We start from the raw sequence: 17,512 nt of genomic DNA on the forward strand, positions 1-17,512 counted from the left end.
GAATCAAAAGGAGAAGTCTTCAAGGGACCCTGTTACCGTGGGCAGATCCAGTAAGCACAAGTGTTAGAAATTATAGCCGACCCTTGAACAACACAGGTTCGAATGGTGCTCGTCCACCTATATTTTTTTCCAATAAATACAGTACAGCACTGTAAATGTATTTCCTCTTACGATTTCTTTAACATGTTTTCTCTAGCTTACTTTATCATAAGCATACAATGTGTAATGCATGTAACATACAAAATATGTATCAATCAACTGTTCATGTTCTCAGTAAGGCCTCTCGTCAACAGTAGGCTGTGAAGTTTTGGGGGAGTCAAAAATCATATGCTCATTTTCAACTTGCACTAGGAAAACTAGAGCCACCTAACACCACCTAACTAGACCAATAGATGAAGCTCCTAAAGCAAACCCAGTAACTCAAATCACTGATGATATTGCAGCATTATATATGTGGTGACAGAGATACACAGATGCTAACCAGGATCAAAGGGATGGACCCTGTCTAAAGGCTCGGGGAAGGCTTCCGAGAGGAAGGGACAATTGACTTAAAAACTGAACGTGCGTAAAAGGCATTCCGGTCAACGGGAATGGAATGTGTGAAGGCACAGGGGTACAAATAGGATCATATATTTTGGAACTAAGCAAATCTAAACAAAATATAAAAGGAAGAGTTATAAGGACTAGACTGTGTAGAGGGTTATTTGCTGCCTAGGGGAAATTGACATTTACCTGCTAGATAGGGATGGAGGGAAGATCAGCTTCAGGAGACCCGGTCGTATTTACATTTTCGGTGTCTTATCTTCTGCTTTATCTCCACGACCACTCCCCAGTTCAGGTCTCCTTATACCAGCACCCTCCTTGTGAGCACAGTGAAAATATGCCTCATTTTTCCTAGCACGGTTATTAATAGTGTCCTTCGTCATCCTCGAAAGTATCTGAGTTTGGACAATAAATTATAGTCACTCTACTTTTGAGTGTCCTTGTCTTTGGTTGTGCACAAGAGATTGGGAGGGGGCGTGTTAATGTGAGCGATGAAGGAGTCGAAGATGATTCCCAGAATTCTACCTTGGGAACTGATGATTAACTAGTTGAGAGAGATTTGCCAGCTGAAGGTCACCTGAGAGTTTGTGGTAATAGTTGCTCCAGGAGCCACTTCGGCTTTCTTTCCAGGGAATAAACACAGCCCTTTGACTTACAGGAAAGGGGGTACAAATGAAATTGATTAAAGAATAAATCAATACAATTCAAAAACAATATTTATAACCAAGGGAAAAAAAAGACAACTGCTGAATCAAAATCCCATGTCGAGCTTTTGGCCACAGTGTGTGGCAACAAATACACTTAGAGCAGGAAATCACGATACTGGGCACAAACCCTGCCTGTCTGCTGTGTGCAGGGCACAGTCTTCTGCCCACCTTTGTTTTCTTTGCCTCCCTAGCTGGGTAAGAATCTGCCAGTCCTGGAGTTCACTGAAGTGAACTGATAACATACATAACTTGTCAGGAGAGTAGTGTAGACCCAGTCATTGGCATCCCCTGAGAGGTAGAGAAGGATCAGAAAGGAGATGATGGGGGACAGTGAGAACACAGGGATTCTGAAGCCTCAAGTTCCAACTCCCCCGGGACACCTCCCATCTGAATGGCTGCGAGCAAGTAATTTTCTTTCTCTGGGCCTCAAGTGTACCATCTAGAAATCTTGTACATTATTAGCTGCATTCCAGGATTTTGGTGAGGACAATAAAGTGACATCATATATATCATATACAAAGTCTCGTGCAAAGTATAAAGTACCATACAAATGCCACCTTTTGATATTATTGTCCTTCATCTGGCCTTATTTTTTCATTGCATAAATAACAAGTTGTTTAGAGTCCCTGGAATTTGCTTTAGCTCTGTCCCGATGATGCTGGGTTCCTTTTTGACTGCTACCACATTCCTAGACTTGGAGGAAAGATCAATTCAGTGATAGCAAATGCATTAACCGTCCACTCTAAAATCAGAGCCTTGTGAAGATACGAAGGACTCTCTGCATCAATTCCTTTGAGTCTGCTTCGATCTCTCCTTACATTGGGGCCTATGATTTATACTCTAAAGGCATATTATATGGAGTCCAAACAGTGGACTTGCGTTCATAGTAGGAGATCAGTGACCAGTCAAGCTGGGCTGGCAGCTTAGGCCACCTTGAACAAGCTCTGTCAGGCTTCCCTTGCTTGATGGTGATGGATAGAAGTGAACAGGTTGTTTCTGTCACTAGTTCTGTTCAATGCTCAGTCATAGATTGGCATCCTGCTTGTTGCTTTAAGTGAGTTTTAGAGATTTTTATTGGAAGAATCGGAATGGCGAACATCTATCCCTTGGAGGGGATCTGGCATTAATGAGCTCTGTATCAGGCAGAGGCAACTGCTGAGGAGGGAAGGTGCTTTCTAAGGAACAAAGGGGCTCTTTCCGCTAGTGCAAGGGGAGCAAATTGCTGCCATTTGGGAAACACATTAATTTGTTCACACTACCAGTGCCATGGAGTGTGATAAAAGGGGCAATTAATCAAATGATAGCTTAATGGCTTAGAAGGGTTAATGCACCTTTAGCTGAAGACCGTGCTCTTTACTGCAGTGAAATCACAGAGGCTCCTTCACAAAGTCATTTCAGTTAGACTAGAATGCCATTACCCCCAAAATGAGAGCAGGGGAAGAGAGAAAGAAGGAAGGAAGGAAAAGAGAAAGGAGTGGGGAGGGCTCTCACACTGTCGTTTTATGATCTGTTTTTGGAAAGAATTTCCCCGCACCACGCTCCTCACCGTTCCTTCCACCCCATACCCCCTTGGTCCACAAACAAATATGCATAAATAAAAATTGCCATCATTTTCATCAGAGTACGTTAGAAGCCCTGTGAGCTCACAATGTGAAGTGATTAGAATGGTCCAGAGGAGTCTTTAATTAAAGATGCCATTGACAAGATAACAATGGTGAATGTTGTTAATAGATCTGAATGGAAGGTGCACCGTAATTCAATAAGAGGAAAGTCATCGGTTCATGAGTTTGATTGCGCATTGTAAAGGAACACCACATACTGTAATTATTTTTATTTGTATGTGCCATCTCTTTTATTGCCCACGCTGGAAGTAGAAATAACCTGTCCTATTAAGATATTTAATATATATCATCCTTTCCACTTCACTTAGTTATAGCCTAATAAAAATGCCGGGAGAACACACCAGCCCACACTAAGGCTGGCCTCCGTGCTTTCTAAAACAATCCACACTGCCCTTGAAAAAACCTAGATGACCAACTTCCTAACTCTTTTGGCTATCATCTTTAAGACAAAGGAATAGTAACTTCCCAGGACTCCATAAAGTGTACGAGATGAGGAGCTTCACTCTGGAAATGAGGATGGGCATGCCCAAAGGTCAACTGATACCTTGTTCCAGTTGTGTAGTGTCTTGGAGACAACAGGGTTTCAGGAAGCAGAAGCAGGGGGATCTCTAGGTTCTAACTTCAAAGTGAACAAGCCATGAAAAGCCAGGTAGCAGACAGAAGAATGCCCCCGCCACCCAAAAATGTCCACATTCTAATCCCTTGAACCTGTGAATGTTATGCTACATGGCAAAGGGGGCTTTACAGGTGTGATTAAGGTTAAGGACCTTGAGAGGGAGAAATTACCCTGGGTTATGCAGGTGGGCTCATGGAAGGGTCGCTGTAAGAGGAAGGTACGAGTATCAGCGTCAGATACAGAGTTGTAAGGATGTTCTGCTAGTGGCAGATGGAAGAGGGGCTTCCAGAAGCTGGAAGAGGCAAGGAAATGAGTCTTCTCTAGCACCTCAAGAAGGCATGCGGCCCCACTGGCACCTTGATTTTAGCTCAGTAAGACGTCTGACTACAGAACTGCGTGATAGTAAGTTTGGGTCGTCTTAAGCCACTAAGTCTGTAGCACAGTTATAATGGGAAACTACCACCAAACTTCTGTTGCAATCACTGTACCTTGGTGCCCCGCCATCATAATAAGACTCAGTCCCTACGAATACACCCTTATAACTCTCATGCAGTGTTTTACCTTAGAAATGCCAGGTTTGGGCGATGTGGCCCAGGGAATATTGGTTCCTTTCCCTGCCTGCCCCCACACATACCCCTCAACCACCACCACTAACAGGACAGAAGAGTCTAGTCCCCACTTTGTCACGGGCGAGGTCTAACTTTGGCCATATCATTCCACCCCATGCCATGCCTTGTGTTTTGTCATCTGAATAATAATAGTATCGGGGCTGATAACTCCTGGGTCCTTTCCCAGCCTAAAAGAAAATGATCCTAGAAATGGGACTCAGGTTTACCCCAGAAGAGTCTGTTTTTCCCACTCAAGATGTAAATGCATAGACAGCTTGGTAGATAGAAAAACTGTCATAGCCGTGTGCCGCATAGACCCACACACTCCTGTCCGGTCTTTCACCGTAAAGCATCTCAATGAGCCATCGTTCAGCTCCTCCTGGTAAACAAGCTGAACACAAGCCCGACACTGCATGAAAGATGAGGCTTAAATTGTGTCTAAGAACTGGTGGCTTACATATGATTTGTGATTCCTTTAGTATATTAATTGGTAAACACCTATCCATGTGTGTGTAGACTAAAGCCGTTTAATGTATGCACACAGTTTAATCTCTCAGTGTGGTATTGCTCACATTTCAGCAAACTCAGATACGCACTCCAGTATGAACGTAATTCCCCTCCCGCCCCAGCCCCTCTCATGCCATCTCCCCTCCTGTGATCCTATTTCAGATAATACTGAGTGGGTGACCCAGATCTTTAAACCCTTTCATCGTAGAGCCATATGCTTCTATCCTCAGTGAATTGTGCTTGTTGCTTGTTGAAATCCACTGTTCTCACTGCTCCTTTCCCCACCCCAGCTAATGGAATATAATGGCTTGATGAGCTATAGCATTATTTCCAGTTACTGCTAATCAACCCCCCCCTCAACCTGACATCCTTGCTTATTAATCCACACGCTGCTTAGAGAAAGGGGATGTAGGACAGTCCCTGTGTGGTTGTATTTTCCACCCCAGTAGCATCATCTGAGGCCTTAAGACTGAGCATTTAACCTTGACCAGCCTCCAGCTTCCATTTCAGAAGCCTACCCTCTCTACATTGGACAGACCACCAAGCCCCTGTTTTCTCAAGAACTACACAATTTTTCTCAAATGTTAGTAGCAGAGCTACCTTGCATGTAAGGAACACAAATAAAAAGTGTATGTTCCTGGGCCCTGTCCCAGAAATATGGAATCAAATTTTTTTTTTAAGATTTTATTTATTTGGGCGCCTGGGTGGCTCAGTCGTTAAGCGTCTGCCTTCGGCTCAGGTCATGATCCCGGGGTCCTGGGATCGAGTCCCACTCAGGCTCCCTGCTCGGCGGGAAGCCTGCTTCTCCCTCTCCCACTCCCCCTGCTTGTGTTCCTGCTCTCGCTGTGTCTCTCTCTGTCAAATAAATAAATAAATAAATCTTTAAAAAAAAAAAAGATTTTATTTATTTATTTGTCAAAGAGAGAGAGAACACAAGCACTGGGAGCAGCAGACAGAGGGAGAAGCAGGCTCCCCACTGAGCAGGGAGCCGCATGTGGGACTCAATCCCAGGACCCGGGGATCATGACCTGAGCTGAAGGCAGACGATTAATCGACTGAGCCACCCAGGCATTCCCAGAATCAAAATCTTAACTGGCGGTGTCCACAAGTATCATTTTCAATAAGCTGCCCAAAGAATTCTGAACCACTCTATAGTTTCAAGACCACTTAAACACTGAAAGAGGAATCCACAGTGACAAAGAGAAGCTTTTGCTTAACTTCTCTCTTTGTCCTCTGTTTTGCTCCTAACCCCCCTATTCTCCCTTTCTAAAAGTCTTTTCTTAACTCACACATGGCAGTTATAGAATGAAAGTCCTCAGGAGACCTGCTAATGGTGTTGGGGTTGACTGATGAGCCACGCTGGCTTTCAGAGGCTCCTCTCCACAGGAGGTTCTGTGATGTCATTTTCCTGGGGCTTGGCTTAACGATCTGGTCAGAGCTGGAGAATGCGACAGGTATCTGACTCCAATAAAACAACAGGTGTAAGAGAGAAGGAAGGAAGGAGGGAAAAGAGAGGAGGGGGGAGAACTCTCACACTGTCGTTTTATGATCTTGATTTTCATCCACAGCAATGTTAGCATTCAGGTCAATATAGGAGGTTTTTAATGAAAAGAGAAAAAGAGAATAATAAGAGTTAAAACTATGTATCTTCTTGGACAGGAAACTGTAGGACACTGGAGCTACCTTGTTTTCTGAGCTCCAATCTTAAGACTAAGTATAGCTTCCATCTCTCTGCCTTTTATGTCTATTCCATTAAAATATGATTTAATTATGTATCGACCCAGGCTCTGGCATGGTAAAACTATCATTATTCTCCTGCCTGCATTCCTGAGTGACACTCTGGGTAAAGGTGATCAAACCTACATTAATCTATAATATAGACCATGAGGAGGAAAGGCGGGAGCAGTAATTACCGAGCGCAGCATGGCAGACAACAACAACAATGAAAATCTCATCTCAAAATATGGAGCTGGTTGATTTGCTTGAAGAGGGTGACACATTACCAGTCCAGACTCAGGTCAAGAAATACTGAGAGCAAAAGCAAAATGTGCACAGATCCACCTCCAGACCTGCAGTGGATCGCAGTTGCCTCCTGGCAGCGGACCTGTTGAGCGTGACCTTTTGTGGCCACTGGTGTGTGTATGCGTGCTGCATAGTGGCAGTTACCACGTGGCTGGTGTGGCCAAGCTTGGGCCACCAGCTGCAGCACCTGTTACCCTCTAACGCACATTTTATGCACTGACTATCAGTGACCCCGCTGATTTCATTATAAGAAGTCTGGAAAATTTTCCCTGGGCCTCTATCTTCATTCATTCATTCATTCATTCAAAAAAATTATCTTTGACACAACTTCAAACTTAAGGATGGGGGCGCATGGGTGGCTCAGTCGGTTAAGTGTCCAACTCTTAGTTTCAGCTCGGTCGGGAGATCGGGCCCTGCGTTGGGCTCTGTGCTCAGCACAGAGTCTGCTTGAGATTCTCTCCCTCTCCCTCTGCACCTCCCCCCACTTGCACTCTCTCTCTCTCTCTCATAAAATCTAAAAAAAATAAGGAAAAGTTGCAAGAATATCATTTCCAGCCATCCCACAGCTATATTCACCAGTGTTAACATTTTACTAATTTACCATATTCTGCTCTCTCTCCGTATGTGTACGTGTGTGCATATACACACAAAATACAGATCTACATACACACACATATATATTTCTGGAACCATTGTGAACAAGATGTCCTTTTGCCCCTAAATACTTCAGTGTGTAGATCCTAAAAAGGAATTCTCTTATATAACTGCAGCACAATTCTCAAAACCGGGAGATTAACATCGATACACTTCTATTATCTACTCCACAAACTTTATTCATGTTTTGCCTGTTATCTGAATAACGTCCTTTGTAGCAAATGAAAATCCAAGTCCATTCATTACATTCTATTGCCATGTGTCTTTCGTCTCCTGTAATTTGAAGCAGTTCTTACATCTGTCTCTATTTTATGACATTGACCCTTTATAAGAGTGTGGATCAGTTCTTTTGTACCATGTCCGTCAATTTAGGCTTGTCTGATAGTTTCCTGTGATTAGATTCAGGTTATATATTATTGGCAGGAATATTACAGACATATGCCAAGTTCTTCTCACTATGTCCTATCAGGAGGTGTGTTCTGTCCATCCATCCCGTGGATTAGTAAAATGTGAACAATGCCAGTGTTAACTTTGATAACTTGGTTAGGTGGTGTCTGCCAAGGTTCTCCACTGTAAAGTAGTATTTTACCCTTTGTAATTAGTAGGTATCTTGTGGGGAGATACTTTCGAACCCTATAAATAGTTCTTATTTCTAAACTTCCACCAAGTAGATTAGCATCTATTCATAATTCTTGACTGAATCAATGTTAGTATGGTTGGTTGCCAAATGATTTTCTGCATTTATTAGTTGGCTTCCTGCTGCATAGGAGAGTTTTCCCTTCTCATTATTCATTCATATATATATCCATATATCTCATGAATTATGTTATTCAGTGGGTTATAATCCTATACTACCATTATTTACTTTGATACTCAAAATGTTCCAGTTTTTGACCAGTAGGAACTACTTCAAGCTGACTCCTCTGCCCTCCTCAACAACTACTTCTGAGTGCTTACACCTGACATCTAGTAGACATTGTGGATACAGTGACGAACTGGGAAAAAAAAAAAAAAATTCCCTGGCCTCATAGAGCTTACATTCTCTTTTGTGGGAGACAAAAGGAAACAAATATGTAAATGCTATAGTGTATTAGCATATATAGTGTATTAACTACAGTTAAGTGTAGTAGAGAAAAGGAAAAGCAAAGGTCAGCTTTGGTGTCAGGAATGGTCAGGGAATGCGTCCCTAGTAGGCATTATTTGAGCAAAAACCTGAAGGGCGTGAGGGAGCCCGTCATGTGGCCGACGGGACGAAAACTTCCAGGCAGCGCGGAGCGCTCCAGAGCAGAACAGCCGGGATTCCTGAAGGTGGGAACACATTGGCATTTTTGGTGGGATTCCACTGGTTGCCGAGTTGAGGACATACTGTGGGAGGTAAGGATGAAGCATTGCCAAGGTGCTTTAAATTCCCTTAAATAGTGCACATCCCTAAGGCCGTGAAATGTTTGTTAAAGCATATCTTGCTGGAATGGTAATTTATTGAATCAATTAGCAATCTCAAAAAGCACAGTTCCTATAAAAATAAGGCTCTTCAAAAGGCAGGAAAAATGGGCATTCGGGGTTAGGAGAAGCAGAACCTCCACCCACTGAGCACATATTAGGTGTTTTTTTTGTTTTGTTCTGTTTTGTTTTTAATTCTCACAACAGTCTTAAAGTAGGTGTTATTTTGCATGTAAGGAAAGTGAGGCTCAGAGAGGCCTGGGCTTTCCCTTCTGCCACGCTGTGGTTTTCATGACAGAAAAAGTCAGACGAGGGATGTGGTATCAAGGGCAGTGCTATGAAGAGTACAGTGAGGACACAAGTGGGACATCGGGATGTTCTTTTACCTGCTTCTTACCTCTGTAGCTACTCTTCCCATGTTTTCCCTCTCTGGTTCTAAACAAAGCAGCAACACGAGTCTTCGTGTCTGACCAGATTACTAGGCAACATGTTCCTGTGACTGTTACGAGCACCCTCTCCCCCATGGATATTCCGTGGTTCTCTGCAAAGCTGGCCAGAGTTTTCCCTAGAACTCTCAGCTGCACTGTGTAAGCAGAAATTTGAATTCACAACCTGGTTACCATACAGTTGCCCCACAAACCATCTGGCTGCACAGAACTAGCTCTTAAATTATTGATCTTTTTATATCCATAAGTATTCATAAATATGCACAGCATATGGATGGATGGATGGATGGATCAAACACAAGGAAAAAGACAAGTAGCAAAAGTCAAACACAGCCAGACTTTTCCAACTACATTAGAGTGCGTGATGCCCGGAGCTGGTTCCTAGGATAGGCCCTGCAATCACTGCTGTTATTAGTTCACAGTTATCATTAGCTCACAGCAATTTTAGAAAAATGTGGGAGTTTTTGTTTGCTTTTTTTGTTTGTTTTTTCTCCTAGCAAGAGCATGAGTACTTCCTTATCAGATGTACTCTGGGAAAACTGAAATGCCATCCATACTGTCCTTAGGAATCTTCATTTTTGCCCAGGCCCAATTAAAGCCTTCTCTCCCCAGACCTCCGTCCTCCAGTTTCCTAAGTCTGTATCCATGACGACACTTGGACTGCATTTTCCCCCTGTCTTCACTTGGGATGTCATGAGAGCCAGCAGCCCGACCAGAAATCTGCTAGTGGTTACAGAGAAGGAAAGTACATCCTGTCACAGAGATCAGGAGCCTGTGTACGAGTCAGAAATTTAGGGTGCATTTTGCAGCTCATCGTTTTGACGGACTACTCTGTGACCTTATGCTGTTAACACTTGCCTCCACAGGTGTGTGAAGAGCTTTAATTAATATTTGTAAATCTCCCTGATTGCCATAGATAGAAGATGGCGGAGAGGGACAAATTATTATTAATCATGGGGGCGGGGGCAATGGAGAGATTTAAGTTTTGTTCCTTCACCAGAGACCTACACCCACAGACAATGTTTTTACAGTAGGAGGATTAGATATAAATCTTGATTTACTTCCTTTGCACTGGTGGAAATGCCCAGTGCCTGCTTAATGCAAAGTGCCCGTTGCCGGCTCTGCCTGAGACTCAATGTGCTCTGCCTCTGCCTCCTAATGCTATTTAAGTTATTACGGGAAGGAGCGTTGCTATTGACAAGTGTGAGAGTTCATCTAATTAGCTGATTTCAGTTCATTTGGCATTAAATAATTCCCCAAATTCCCATATGTTTGAACAATATGTTCAACAAGGGGGATGATTCTCTGAAAGCAATTAAATAGTTCTTTTAGGAGAGCTTGTCATCGGTCACTCATAAGCATCCCTGCTATTCCTGTCTGTGATAAAGGCAAGCAGCAATTATACGGAAAGTGCTTAACCTTCGCTAATGGTCGCTGGCAGGCATCCACAGACAAGCTGCCACCCATGCTGCTTAGAGCTCACACTGGAATTTTACCTTTCCCCCCTCCCTCGCCCCACCCCCCCGCAAACCTCAAGTATATTATTGTATCCAGGCTGTTCAGCCAGCATTTGTTATTGCTCATACACTACTTTCCATCCCCGCCCACCTCGCCTGCCTGCTTTGCTTAAAGGGAGATGTAGACATATTTTCAGTTCCCCTTGCACCCTGGTTGTATGGGAAGAATTGTCGACTTTGGACAGTGGTTGCCTCTGTGGATGAAGTTTGCAAATCCGTCTTCGGGGCTTCCTGAAAGGGGGGAGGACACTGCATTCATGTTCAGGTCTGTTTTAGATAGAATAGAGAGACGATGTCCTTGCCCCCTTCTGTGTCTGGACTTGTAATGCAGAAGCAAATTACAGGTCATGAGCTAGAGTAGGACCATTCCTAACAAGCAATGTCAACAAAAGCAGCTCAGAAACATGTACTCATAAGAAAACTGTCTGTTTATACAAGACCATGGAAAAGGTGGCATCTTTTGGTGATAAATTTCATCTTTATCTTGCTCAAGTGGTGGCTTTTTTGACGAGGGATGACATATTTAAATGCCCTTCCTAGGTCGGGTAAGAGAAAACTTCTATATTAATACCAATCCCAGTGCTCATGTAGCATTGTTCATCTGAGAGTCATAAATGGCTTTATGGACTATATTCTATATCACTGTACTTCTTACAAGTGATAATACAGGCTCCCCAAAAATCAGATAGCTTGTTCAAAAACACAGAAGCAGTTGGGGAAGAATGAACAGACTTCTGGCCTATAAGCCAGCCCACCTTACCATTTGGGGACAGAGATTAAAACCAAAAGACAAGAAATTGAAAGAAACATTCAATGATATCATTTCCCTTTAGTTAAATTTCACCTCCTTTTATTATTTCATGACTCTGTATTCCCATTGTGAATAATTCACAATACAGAAAAGTGTCCACACTAGGTTTGGGTGGAATGACTTTAAATTTAGAACTAAAATAGTGAGGAGTTGATGTATTTGATTATACACATTTGTAACTGTCTACCATGCTATCACTATATAACCTAGGTATTTGTGCATTGGCAGAAAACAAATGTTTTCAAAACCAGCAGTGACATACTCAATCTGGGTATGTCTGAAGGTTGCTTTGTTCGTAATAATTTTTTTTATGACTTATTAGCATTAAAAATGTTTGTAGAACGTGTTGTTGGGAGGAAGGAATCTGATGGGAAGATTACCAGATCAGTAGTTCCTACAAAGCTCTCGGCTTTGGTCATTGATAATGTTATCAACGGGAATAAGGATTCAGCAGCCGGTGTGTGACACACCAGCTAAGTCTTTGCTCTCTTCTGTTCTGCCCTATATTTCTGAAGAAGCACCTGTCATTTTGTTTGTCAAAACCTAGATTTGAAATCTAAGCTAAACTCAGTCCGCGAGCTTGAGCCATTCAGGATAAATGGCTGTCGCCCAGACCAGCCCTGGGCACGTGTGGTGCCATCCAGGAAGGAATCCTGGGAAACCCTTTTCCTCAGCCTCAAGAAAGCCCCAGTCTATAACTAAATTCTCATTCAAATGCGCCCCCTTCTTTACACGCTTCTTGTATCCTCTCCCAACCGTAAAGCCTCCAGTCCGATGGATCCGAGGTGCTCCTGAGTCCTGAAGTCACCTGTGGACCTCCAGACATGATCGTCACCACTCCCTTTGCATTGACCATACCACACTGTGCGGACGTCAGTTCTGAGCACTGGAACATCCATTTAAAGAAGCGGACGCAGCAGGGCAAGTGGGAGGTGAGACCCTAGTCTTCCTTTTGAAAAAATAGGATTTGGCTTCCACCATGGGATAGATTTAACCTTACCCTCTTTTAACACGAGTTTGCCGTGAAATATGTAAGCATTTTCTTGTTTTTTCAGAGGGTTGGTGGCATGTGCTTTACAATATCCTCAAGGTATTGGCTAGTGTTTTTCCATAATAATGGAAAAGAGAAGCAAGAGAGGATCCAGAGCTTCTCTCTTTGCTTTTAGAATACAGTTTTAATTACCCACACAGACACGTACCGTTATGCGCCCATTCCTGGTGTATAAAACCTTTACTTCTGTCCTTCCTCCCAGAGTGTGTCCCTGTCTGAATTGACTTTCCCTGTGGCCTCCGCGGAGGGAGGTCAGGAGGAGGCTCAGGGCATACAGGCTGTGTTCATAAAAGAAACTTCTAATCCTAGGGATTAGAACATGTTGAAATGTTCAGCAACACAGTAGTTGCTAAATATATTCTGGTGAATTAATGAATGCATTGAGAATTATTGAGCGTAGGTTGCCCTGTGTATAGGAGTACATATGAAAGTGATACAGTCCAAGGGAGAGCAGAAGAGAGACAAGAAAATGAGGAAGTGTATGAGGAGGGTAACAACAAGAGAGACAGACACAGCAACGATTGCACTGTTATTACTATTTTAAGTGAAACCTCTGATTTATCTGTCTGATAGGGATTCTTTTTATGTCTGTCTGAAGTCAGTTTGCATGAAAGCAGGTGAATTATCTTGCTGGAACACAATGACCTGTTCCAGCTAGCCCTGGGATCGTCCCTCCCAGGAGGTGCTTCAGGCAAAAGGAATAAAAGGAAAATCTTGTTTCTTTAGGAGAAGAAAATTCCCATTTGCTACAATGGATTACATTTACCCTGCCCAGCTCTCCCTGCAACTAGCCTGTACTCTTTGTTGCAAATGCATTCTGCTGTTTATTCAGTCCTGGTACAACCAGGGGCACATTTTGCGGGCATGAAGTTCCATGGGTTTCATAAAGGGGCAGGATTTTGCTCTTTTCCATTATGGTTTGCTTTGCCTTGATTTTTACCACTTTAGTTTTTCAGTTGAGCACTTCCTCACAAGCTTTTCATCCAGATGGTGTTATATTTATGCTCTACCCAGCCAGTCACACAAACCAAAGTTCTTATCAGGGAAGGTGAAATATCCTCGTACATCTTATCAAAACCATTTATTTAACGGTCCCTCATGAATGAATTTGGTGGAAAGAGGATAAAATATTTGAAGGAAAATAAATATTACCTTAAGGATATTGAAAGAGATTTTCAGAAATAGACCTTTTTCAAGACAGAGTTTGCTTGTCGGGTGTTAATATTTAAGGTTTTTCTTAAATTCAGCACTGCACAAATTAACTGAAAAAAAGGAGAATTTTGGAAATGAGTTTTGTTGTAACCTATAGAATTCCAACACACTGAATAGAACTATTTCTTAAGTTCCCCATGTAAGCAGTTATTTTGCTAGAAAAAGCGCATTTAACATCAAGGAAATGAGGACAGTAAAAATACTCTGAAAAAACTGTGTCTGTCCACGCAAAGTCATTGTTAAATCATACCTTATTTCCAAGCTGAGACAATTTCATACACCGTTTCCCCACAGGAAGTGATGTCAGTGGAGGATGAATCCACATCCTGTTACTGCCTTTTGGACCCCTTTGCATGTCACGTGCTCCTCGACAGCTTCGGGACCTATGCCCTCACTGGAGAACCAATCACAGATTGTGCCGTGAAACAGCTCAAGGTGGCGGTTTTTGGCTGTATGTCCTGTAACTCTCTGGATTACAACTTGAGAGTCTACTGTGTAGACAATACTCCTTGGGCATTTCAGGTCAGCCTTTTCTCTAGAATTCTTCTTTTGGTATCATAAAAGCATGGGGTTTCCTAAAGATCAGTATCAATAGAGAATACTATTGCTGAGGGTCTGCAAAATGAAGACACACCACTGACTTGCTGGGGATACGTATCCTAAAGCAAGAGTTGTGTTATGGTATGTCCGATAATGTGCTGAGGCCCGAGGACATGAGGTACTTGGCACTCAAGAATAGAGAAGAGTCGGGGCGACTGGGTGGCTCAGTCGGTTAAGCGTCTGCCTTCAGCTCAGGTCATGATCCCGGGGTCCTGGGATCGAGTCCCGCATGGGGCTCCCTGCTCAGCGGGGAGTCAGCTTCTCCCTCTCCCTCTGACCCTCTCTCTGCTCATGTGCGTGCACGAGCTCTCTCTCTCTCTCTCTGTCTCTCTCAAATAAATAAATAAAATATTTTAAAAAGAATAGAGAAGAGTTACATAAATACATACAGAAAACACTGTGTGCTGAATTATCAACTGACTTAGCAGTCTAGTCAGATTCAGAAAACAGAGACCCAATTGCAATAGATCAGAGAACAATGTCTGAGAGCCCTTTGTGAACCTTCATGGATGTCATTTAGGAGCAAAAGAGAAAGAGCTACCATGTCAAGAAAGGAGAATGGCATGAGCCACAGGAACAGCAAGAGTTAATTGATGTGCAGAAGGCAATTGCTTGAACAACTGAAGGTTATAGTTTGGGAACAACAATTATAAATCCTATCGATCAGCAGGCAGTCATATTATATCCTGGATACATAGCCTATTAATAATTAGGGCTACTAAGGCAGAGATAGTTCAAGGTTCCTTTCCATTTTTGGTACTTTTAATCATGTAAGACTCATTTTAAATTAGCTACTCACGAAGAGTACGAGTTTATTAATAGCAGCAAGGATAATGCAGAAGTGCCTGTGTAAGCTCTGCCCATATATAAATAGCATAGCTCTCCTGACACACCTCATCCCAGATCCCTGCTATTCCAGTCCTGGATCATTAAGTCCATTATGCAGAGCATTTCCTCAGTAACTAGCTTTTAAGACACTGAGCTGGAAAACTCATGTTTACCAATAGAAGACATACAATGACCTGAATCCTGAACATAAGCCAGTAAAGGAGACACAGTGCCAACCTATGTTCTTGAAACTTCCTCATCTCTTAAGTAGCACAGGTCATTTTGAAAGGCACACTTAATATATGGCTGCTCATAAAAGAGCCTTTTTTCAGAGGGGCACCATTTTGTAGAGGAAAGAACTTCCATGTGAGTTGTGAAACGTCATCCTATGATTGCTATTTGATAATCTTAATCTGCTTTCGCCACCCCTAATAAGAACATTTTTCCAAAATAAAACGCATTAATAGACATTCAGCAACCAAAAATAATGAGTTGAGGTCATTACTACCACTGAATGCATCATGACTCAAGTCAGATGTTTAGTAACTTGGCCAGATTTTGAAGGCTGAGTCAACTGGAGTAAACACGGGGGGCCTTGGAGGATTTCCAGCCTCCAGGCTCATATGGGCAACCCACTGCCGACCAGTGTGCCTGTGAGGATCTGTTTATCACAACTGCCTTGGAAGTCGGCCATAATAGCCATTTTGATCTCACTTTGAATAATGCTGATGTCTATTATATACCAGTAAGTTTGACATTTGCCTAAAGAAAAAACTAAGTGACTTTCAGATAATCTATTCTCATTCCTCTTGATTGCTACCAGATTCTGCAACAGCTCAACTGTTCACAGATGAATATGAATTGCAGTGGAAGTCATGAAAATGAGGCCCTAAACACAGCTTTTCCAAACCACTCTCCTTTCCTATGGGTAATAGACCCTTCTTCATCAGTGCTAGGGAAAATGGTATTCTTCCTCTAAATTAAAGCCAAATATCTTTATTTCATCATTTAGAGATACTTCTTAAAACACTGTAATTTTGCATTAGAGAAATGTTTTCCAGTAGAAATACTCTTGATCCCATTTGTCATAATCTATTTATCTCCAGTGATTCTCTCTCCTAGTATGTCCAATAAAGCTCATTTTAAAGGGGGGGCTTGGTTGTACTTGCTATTGACAGGATGTACGTGACAGGTATCATGAGCAACAAAAGCCAGGCTTCCCCCTGGGGTGGTGAGAGATCGTCAGCCTTGGTTGAATAACTTTTCTGGCCCACAGAAAGATTACAACACAACTTGTAGCTTTTCAGAACACAACCGTGCGGTCTACGGTCTTGATCTCTGGGCTTTGTTTCTGAGAGAATCTGGCTTTCTGGATTTTTACCTTCCTAATAAGTGAACATGTTCAGGGCCTTCTGCCCAGGCTCCTTTAAAACCACTTCAACATCCCAAATCATCCGTGTCACGTTTTTCACAGCTTAGTATGTGGTATTTAATGAGAGGGGACAATTATATAGTTACTAACCCATTAAAACTGTTCCACTTTAAGAAAGCCTTAGCAACAGTTCACTTTTTGAACCTCTAGCAGACTTCACACATTAATATTAGCTCCCCCAACTTGTGTGGTGTGAGCTGAAAATATTGTATACAGTGATGACTCATGTTCTGTAACTCGGATAGAACCCTGACTTCTTAGTCAAAAGTAATGGGTCATCTTTCAAGAAGCATTTCTACTGAAATTGACTGTACTGGCATTTGCCTCCATCATCACGGTGTTAAAAATGTTTCTTGTGACTTAGAAACAGGTACAAGCTTGGTTGCAATAGTTGCTATGTTTATTGTAGTGCATCTTTCATGTCTCAAAGAAAGAGCAACATATATGTGCCCAACTAGGACTGTCCTCTTGATCAAGAAAGAAGCCTGGTTGAAGATCATGGCGATGCCTTTCATTTTATTCATAGCTTATTGAAGTTATGTCCAATAAAATAAGTAAAATCTCCCCCCTCGCTGGAAACCTTGGAAGGAGACAGCTTCCCAACCCAAGTCTTCTGTCCTCTTAGAACCAGTGAGGGTCTGGCGACATAATGGTCCCACCAAACTGTAGTCCTGTGGAGGGTTTTAGTCCTGGAACAGAAACATTGTCCCTTTCCAGGCTTGCCCTCCTCCCCTGTACCTCCTGCAGTGCCTGCTCTGCTGGCTTCTCCTTTGCTCTGGGGTTATTTCATCTGAATAATAGTACTGGTTTCTCTCAAAGACAAAAACAAAAGACCACCTACACCTTGGTAAGACATAATTCAGTTTCAGGTTTTTGAAGACCTGTTCTGATAAATA

General features: G+C 42.6%; 1 protein-coding gene across 1 annotated transcript in view; it reads left to right on the forward strand.

Moving 5' to 3' along the window:
• Nucleotides 1-17,512, forward strand: part of UNC5D (unc-5 netrin receptor D) — a 234,638-nt gene that overhangs the window by 181,392 nt on the left and 35,734 nt on the right. The window contains exons 12-13 of the mRNA XM_081812892.1: nt 12,257-12,425; nt 14,051-14,278. Coding sequence (XP_081669018.1) covers nt 12,257-12,425; nt 14,051-14,278 — 397 coding nt within the window. The remainder of the gene's footprint in view (nt 1-12,256; nt 12,426-14,050; nt 14,279-17,512) is intronic.

The sequence above is a fragment of the Leptonychotes weddellii genome, chromosome 2 (assembly GCF_054177405.1).
Source record: "Leptonychotes weddellii isolate Sample4059 chromosome 2, ASM5417740v2, whole genome shotgun sequence".
NCBI lineage: Eukaryota > Metazoa > Chordata > Mammalia > Carnivora > Phocidae > Leptonychotes > Leptonychotes weddellii.